Below are 7,858 nucleotides of genomic sequence, written 5' to 3'. Positions count from 1 at the left end.
TCCCTTAGGATGTTAGCCTGAGCCAGTCCATCAAGGATGGCCTCCTTAATAAACTTTTCTAAGGTAATAGTAAGCTGTCTAGGAAGGGAAAGGACAGTGTGTAGAGAAGACTAAGGGTTTGTTTATTCAACTGTTTTATGTTCCCTTCCTCTCCAGGATTTCCCCCTATTCCCGGTATGGCACCTGCTGACGGCAGTGGCACAATAGCTGCAGTGCTGGAAAGCGCCAACCAGCTGGCCAATATGGAAGAGAAGGAAAACGAAGATGATGAGGAGGAGGAGGTTTGAAGTTCTTATTAGTATTTTGTCATTAAAATACTGTATCTTCCAGAAGTTGGGGAAGAAACAATTGGATTTCCAGTTCTGAGGAATGCAGGATCCAGGTCTTTGGGGGGACAGTAAGAATAGCCCTTGGGATATAGTGGTGGGGAGATTTCAGAGGGATATTTTCAGAGTCCCTGGAGCTGTGATTTGCATTGAATCTGTTCTTATGTGGGTTTTGCCTTCAAAATGAGTGCCTTGCTGTGGGCCAGTTTCTCTCCTCACTCACCATCTGCCTCCAGGGAGCTCTCAGCTCTCTGAGCTTACCAGGATGTCTAGTGCTTGCACACTGCCTGGCAAGCTTCATTATACCATAAGGCTTTGGGTTGGTTTTTTCCACATATCTTGTGGCTGGCTGGCTTGTTTCATGTTTCCAGCTGGAGTATAGTCTTCAAATGAAAAATATCTTGACTGTTTTTTCCCATCCTCATCTGCCTTTCTCTGGAAGCAGCTCCATGCCCGATCTCTCTCTTGTTCCTTGCAAGCATCCAAGCCTCTCTCAGTGCATGTCAGCTGCAAGCCAACACGTTACTGCTCTTAGGCCCTATGAATTAAACTTGCCAAATGGGGTGTTGTGTTCCTCTGTGGAACAGCAGGAGGCTGATGTTGTGGAATGTGTCCATGAATGTTTGAGTCGCTGTTCTAAGCTTTGCCTTGGGTTTTATGCATTTAACATTAGTTTTTTTTGCCGTGCTAGAGCGAACCTCCCACACAGGCCCCAGTTGCCAAAAAGCCTGCTCAGCTGCCTGAGAAGCCAACGCAGATTGTTAAACCAATTATGGTGCCATTTGCTGGAGCCCGAGAAAGCTCTCCCGAGCACGTGAAAAGAGCCATGTTGCCATCCACCCCTGCCAAAGCACTGGGCAAAGACGGATCAGTTGAACATCTCTCCCCATCGGGTAAGAACAAAGGGCTGGTCACTTCCAGCAGTGCATGTGCCATGTGTTTTAGATTAGATGTGCTTAATGTTCCTGTACTCATCTAGAGAGAAGTACTGCTGTTGGACTGGAATGTACAGCTTTGGGTCATTTCAGTAGGAGCTGCTCTCCACGTGCTTGGTGGAGAGCAGATGCAGGCCAGTTGCATTGCTCTGCTTTCAGGGGGTCGTTTGTGAGACTATAGAATGATGAGTTCTTTTACATTTGTGTAATAAGGCTGTATACATAAAGTTTTACTTGGGCATCCAATAGCTACTGAACTAAAAATATATTCTCGTGTCAGTGGATGGCTTGCCTGTCCAGACCACTGACTGAGCTGACATAAGGTTCTTCCCCCAGGAGTGGCTGTTTCCCTACTTCTTTCCACCTGAGGATCTCGGTGTCCTACAAGCAGTATTGAATTCATCCCCATAACCCTCCTGCCAGGTTGCCAAATACCTTCCTGCAAAATACTCGTGTTACAGGTGGAGATTTGGAGGCACAGAGATGAAGTGCCAGGCTCAAACTACTCAGCCAGGTTGTGGCTGAGGTGGGACTGGGACCCATACTCCTTGCTCGTCTGTGCTGTGCCTGTGCTTTACCCTTTTCTCGTTCTGCCTCTGATAGATTCTTCAGACCAAAAGAAAACATTCACAGAGCCCCTCTGGCCAGCTGGGCAGTGCAGGACTTCTGGGGAGCAGGGAGGTGTTCCTGAGTGCTGCACTGACCAGCTTGCAGTCCCTCTCCATTGGTGAAATTCTGTGGCCTGTGTCAGAAAGCAAGTCAGGCTGAAGAAACATAAATCTTTGAGCCTCCATGAGCTGCGTTTTGCCCTGTTTTTGCTGCCTATATGATGATGATTTAAATGTATAGTTGGAGCTCCCCAGACCTAATCTGTCTATTGAGGAATGATTCTCCTTCCCCTTTTATTTAAAAAAAAAAAAAAAAAAAAAGAAGTGATACTTGGTCTTTCCTCAAGTGCTGGGTCTCATCTGCACAAGAATGCTGCTGCTGCCACCAGAAGTTTGGGCACCAGTCAGCAGCTACCATAAGAAGCTGCCAGCCTGCCTGGCTCCTGCAAGGTGCCTGTGGTTCCTGTGCTGGCAGGATGTAAAGTGAATCTGAGGGGGCCACGGCAGCCAGTAGAAGCCATGGATGGGTCTGGGCACACATCCTCTCAGCTGTTAGGTGACAGCAGAAACCTTTTGTCACTCACAGTGCCTGTGTTATTTTGCCATTAGGAAAAAGCTGTTTGTGAATTGACGAGGCCTTACTCATGGATACCTAGACCTCAAGCTGCCAGCCCAGCAGTGGCACCCTCGTGCGCACCCCACAGTTGCTACCTCTTGGTCCGGAAGCAGTGGAGCTGAGCCCACCATGGTGTCAAGGGCAGGCTAATTATCATTCCTGAGCTTCAGTGCCACTTTCTGCCCTTAGCACCATGTGGACTCTGCTGTACTGCTGGTCTGGGAAGCAGTATGTGTGCAGTGCTGTGTCACGTTTGAGGGCACCATTGATGGTCATGGTAAGTTTATGGTCTAGGCATGACCAACTCTCAAATAGGGAAGAGCACCATGAACCTGGACTCATCCACTCTGGTTCTTGTCATAGGCTCCTCAGGATTTGCAGTTGGTGCCAATGTTTTGCTTTGGTTAAACTAGGTTGGGCAGTCAGTGGGCCTGTGTAAGCCAACCCCAGACCCCACCCTTCAATAGCATTGCCCTCGGCTATTCAGAGGTAACGTATAGGGGCATGCAGCAGAGACAACAGTTGCTGCGTTGCACTGTGCCTCACTCTTACATGAACTAGGTGCACTTTATTGGCTTCTGTGCTCTGTCCCTTGAGTGGCAAAACGTGGGCATGCATGATTCTCTTCCACTCACTCTCAGGATGGAGTGGAGAGATGCATCCAGAAAAGGCAGCTCAGTTTAAGGCAATGGTTCTCAACTGGTGTGCCCTGCATGCTTCCTTACAGGCAGGTCAGGAAGCAACAGCAACTGGAGCACATGCTCTTCCACCACCCTCCTCGGTCTGACTCCACATGCTTCTGGATACAGAGGTGCGCCAGACAGGTGGGACTATCTTGTGTCCCTCTGTGACCAGGGAAGTATGCAGGGTCAGACCAGGAAGGGCTATGGCAAAAGCCTGTGCTTTGGCTGCGGCCCTTTGCACTGCTTGGCCAGAGGGGTCGGGCTGGGCTGGAGCAGTCCAGTGCACCACCTGGCTGGAGGAGTTGAGTGTGGGGAAACCAAGGTGGGTAAGACCTCCCTTCCCAGCCCACCCACCCTAGGGGCACAGAGGAATTTTGCCAAAGATGTTAAACTCCTTACTTATGCCTCTGCTCCTGCCTATTTGAGGTATGTCAGAAAACTAATACAGGCCAGAGCGTGCAGCAGCACCTGGCTGAGAACTGAGGTAAGCGGAGGCAGCACAACAGTGGTTCTCAGCCAAGGGTGTTGCTAAATTCAGAGAAGTTGTGAAGAGTGCCCTGATTCAAATGGTTGAGAACTACTGGTTTAAGGCCTGTACTGTGACAGGGCAGCTGCAGAGGTTGAGAAGGAAAGCAAGGCCTTGCTCAGGCAGCTCTCTGCAGAGCATTCTTGAAGATACCTGTGGCTCTGTTTCTAGGACCACACAGGCTTTTGCCTGTTTGGACTGAATTAAAACCTGGGCAAACAACCTTATCTAATCGGTTTGTATTTGGCCAGCTGGGCAGCTTGCACATGCAGCAACAGTGCTGCTGGCTCCCCTCTGAGAAAGGAAGTAAGTGCTAGTCAGATGACCTATATTCTTGCTGCCATTAATAGCTTCACCAGCCCGCTTGGTGTTGTTTGTATAACAGAAATGCCATCTTTTGCAAGTGCATCACTTGGGTAATCGCACTCATGTGCTGAAGTAGTGAGTGCAGTAAAAGAATCCAGGAAAATAGAGACAGATAATCACCACATATTTCTTTCTAAGCCAACAAAAGTATGGCAAAAGCCAGGTTCTTTGGATCATGATTTTCAAGTGATCCAGCCTAAATATAACAGCTGTCCCAACTGTTGAAGTGTGGAGAGAGTGACCCAAAAAGAAGTTACGTAAGGGTATAAAAGAAAAATGTGAGTATCCGTTGTGCCTACAGGGTTTGGGTCTGCACACATGCAGGAAAACCCCTGGCTCAGGGTCATCAGTTGTTTTTTGGAATTGGAAATTGGGCCTAAATTTTGAATTCAACTCAGCAGTAGCCTCTGTTTCCCCATCTGTGAAGTAGTGACAGCATCTCCCAGGTGTGTTGTGATTTTTCTACATGAAGAGTTGTAGGTTTGAGTTCTTTGAGGTTCCTGGATGCATGGTGCCATGGTGGAAGAGGTGGTATTAAGTTTTGGGACTGGTGTGAAAATGAAATCATCCATTGTGTAGTGGTTGCGTCTCAAACTGCCCGGGAGGTATTGGTCAAAACCAGCTATCAGCGAATGACATTTCCTTTGCCATCAGTCAAACGGAATGAACATACTTTGGGGTGGGAGGTGATGTTCTTATTTGGCTGTTCCTTGTCAGCTAGGGAACAGCTGGAATTTCTGGAGAACAGGAAGAAGCAGTACATGAAGGCAGCAATCAAAGCAAAGCAGGCAAACGACCTTGAACAAGCCAAGCTGTATCTGCGGACAGCAAAAAGCTTTGACCCAAAGATAGAGCAGGCAAAATGCGGCAAATCTGTTGATATTTCCAAGGTAAGTAGAAGCCGTAAATAACATGTTCTGCTTTGCCCCTTAGGCATCTCAAATGTGTGGGTGTCTTGGAAGTCCCCCACTGCTTTCAAACATGACATTTTGGAGCAAACCCAGTGCTAGGCAGACCAGTCAGATGATTGCTCCTGGGACTAGAGGCATCTGTGGACTCACAAAGGAGGCAGTGGCAATGCCCTTTCCTACCACAGGGCCACTGTTCCTACTCCCCTTCCCCCCGCCCAACACACAATCCAGATATGCCTGTTGTGGAAGAAGCAGCTGAAAGTGTGCAAGTGGGTTCAATCCCCAGAACCTTTTTGCTTCCTGGCCTCCAAAGCACCAATTTGTAACTAATAGCTGCACTCTGAACAGCTGGACTGGGACCATTAGTTTCCCACATAGGTAACCATCACATGGTGGCAACTAACAGATGAACTGGAACCAGCCATTGTGAATTCTCTGTCTCTCTCTACCAGCCTCTGTAGCTACTTTCCCTCACCTGCTCATGCTTTACCTCTCTTTCTTGTTGCTTTAATTCTGCCTTAGTGTTTTTCCAAGGGACAGTGTTTTGTGACAACCAGGTCACACAATCCTTGGACGCAGGTGTTGCGGTGGACATAGTCTTTCTGGACTTCAGGAAGGCCTTCAGTACTGTCTCACCCCATTCTCATTAAGAAATTAGGCGACTGTGGCATCGATGCCTACTGAGTCAGATAGATGGGTTGCAAATTGGCTGAAGGGCTGCACCCAGAGAGTGGTGGCGGGCGGGTCATTTTCGACCTATAGGGACGTGGGCAGTGGGGTCCCCCAGGGCTCAGGCCTCCGGCCTGCACTGTTCACCATCTTTATCAGTGACTTGGATGAGGAAGTGAAAAGCACCTTGTTCAAATTCATGGATGACACTAAAATGTGGAGAGAAGTAGGCACACTAGAAGAGAGAGATGGGCTACAACTAGCTCTGGACAGGTTACAGAGGTGGGCGCATGAGAATAGGATGGATTTCAATACTGACAAGTGCAAGGTGCTGCACCTGGGGAGGAAGAACCAGCACCATACCTACAGGCTGGGGAACTCCCTTCTCTTCAGCACGGAGGCAGGAAAGGATCTATTGATTCCAAGATGAACATGGGCCGCCAATGTGGGGACGTGGTCGGGAAGGTTAACTGCACCTTGTCATGCATCCACAGATGCATCTCAAGCAGGTCCAGGGAGGTGATCCTTCCCCTCTATGTGACACTAGTCAGGCCGCAGTTGCAGTACTGCATCCAGTTCTGGGCGCCACACTTCAAGAGGGATGTGGACAGCATGGAGAGGGTCCAGAGGAGGCCACTCGCATGATCTGGGGGCAGCAGGGTAGGCCCTACAAGGAGAGGCTACGAGACCTGAACCTATTCAGCCTCCACAAGAGGAGACTAAGAGGGGATCTGGTGGCCGTCTATAAACTTGCCAAGGGGGACCAGCAGGCAGTGGCAGAGTCCCTGTTCCCCCGAGCACTACTGTGAGTAATGAGAAATAACAGCCATAAGTTGACTGCGAGTAGATTCAGGCTAGACATCAGGAGGCGCTAGTTCACAGTCAAGGCAGCTAGGATCTGCAACCAACTTCCAAGGGAAGTGGTGCTTGCACCTACCCTGGGAGTCTTCAGAAGGAGACTAGACAATCACATAGCTGGACTTGTTTGACCCCAGCATTGTTTCTTGCCCATGGCAAGGGGTGGGACTTGATCTGCTCGGGTCCTTTCCAACCCTACCTACGATGAAACTGACTGTTACGATGCGCTTTGTGTTGTTTTACAGTTGCCATCACCCCCCACCGATGATGAAGGTGACTTTATCTTCATACACCATGAGGACATCAGGCTCTCTCAGAAGGCAGATGAGGTGTACACACAGCTCATAAAGCTGCTAAAGGACCAGCACGAGGTAACTGCCTTTCCCTGACAGGGCTCCATTGTTCACTGAGAATCCTTTGGTGGGAGAAATGCTTTGCGGTCCCGGTAGCACTTTGGTTTATGTTGCTGCTATGGTCATAATCCTGTCTTTGTGTCTATAGGATTTTCAGCTCCTATTAAAAGATATTGATGATTTTTTGAGTCCTTAGGACAGCATTTTCAAACACAAGTGCCTGAGGTAGACCCTTTAAATCAATGGCCTAGTTTTCAAGGGTGCTCCCATTTGAAGTCTGTGGGAGCCCCATGAAGCTCAGCAACTGTTGAAATCAAGTCATTAGCTTGAGTGTCCAGCTTTGGGTGCCTGAGTTTAAAACTTTAACCTTTACTTTTAGGGCAGTGCAACTCCTGGGGTATTTTGCCAGGTCAGGGAACCAAGAGAAAAATATCAGTCAAGGAAAGAAGTCAAAGCAATTGTTGAACTTGGCTCTTGGTAGTGTTGACGTGATATTGGCTTTGCATTTTTATAAGCAAGGCACATCTCTAGAAATTTAGGCAGACCCAGAGTTATCATCTTCCATTAGAAAAAGCCAGTGTAACAGGGAGCTTCTCATCTGTTGTCTTTTTTTTTCAAAGGCTCCCTTTGGATAATTTGTCATTTCTTTTCTGTTAACAGAAATGTTTGCAGTATTCCAAGCAGTTCATGCATCTGGGAAATGTCGCAGAAACGACACGGTAAGATGGGAGGCCACCACCTGTATGTATTTTCATGTGGTTCCTTCAGCACTTGGTCTGCCCTGGCAGGGACTGGGAAGCCTTTCCAGCCTGTAAGGGTATGAGTGATTGTGGGTCCTTGGTCACTGAATGACTTGGTACCTTTGCAGCCTGGTGGAGCTCAGAGGAGATCGGTCGGTGTTCTGAACCAAGTGAAGGACAAGCTCAGCAAATGGGCAGACGAGAACCTCATGGTGTTTAACACCGAAAAATGCAAGGTTCTCCACCTTGGGAGGAAAAACCTGCAGC

General features: G+C 48.6%; 1 protein-coding gene across 2 annotated transcripts in view; it reads left to right on the top strand.

The window, feature by feature from the left end:
• CC2D1B (coiled-coil and C2 domain containing 1B) overlaps positions 1-7,858 on the top strand; it is a 49,538-nt gene that overhangs the window by 26,641 nt on the left and 15,039 nt on the right. For both annotated transcript variants that reach the window (XM_019531425.1, XM_019531424.1), the window contains 5 exons: positions 157-281; positions 1,018-1,219; positions 4,778-4,950; positions 6,744-6,869; positions 7,512-7,570. In XM_019531425.1, the coding sequence (XP_019386970.1) occupies positions 157-281; positions 1,018-1,219; positions 4,778-4,950; positions 6,744-6,869; positions 7,512-7,570 (685 nt within the window). The remainder of the gene's footprint in view (positions 1-156; positions 282-1,017; positions 1,220-4,777; positions 4,951-6,743; positions 6,870-7,511; positions 7,571-7,858) is intronic.

Source organism: Crocodylus porosus, unplaced genomic scaffold (assembly GCF_001723895.1).
Source record: "Crocodylus porosus isolate Cpor-Errol unplaced genomic scaffold, CroPor_comp1, whole genome shotgun sequence".
Classification (NCBI taxonomy): domain Eukaryota; kingdom Metazoa; phylum Chordata; order Crocodylia; family Crocodylidae; genus Crocodylus; species Crocodylus porosus.
Note: the sequence above shows the minus strand (reverse complement) of the source record. Positions and strands in the feature narration are given on the sequence as shown.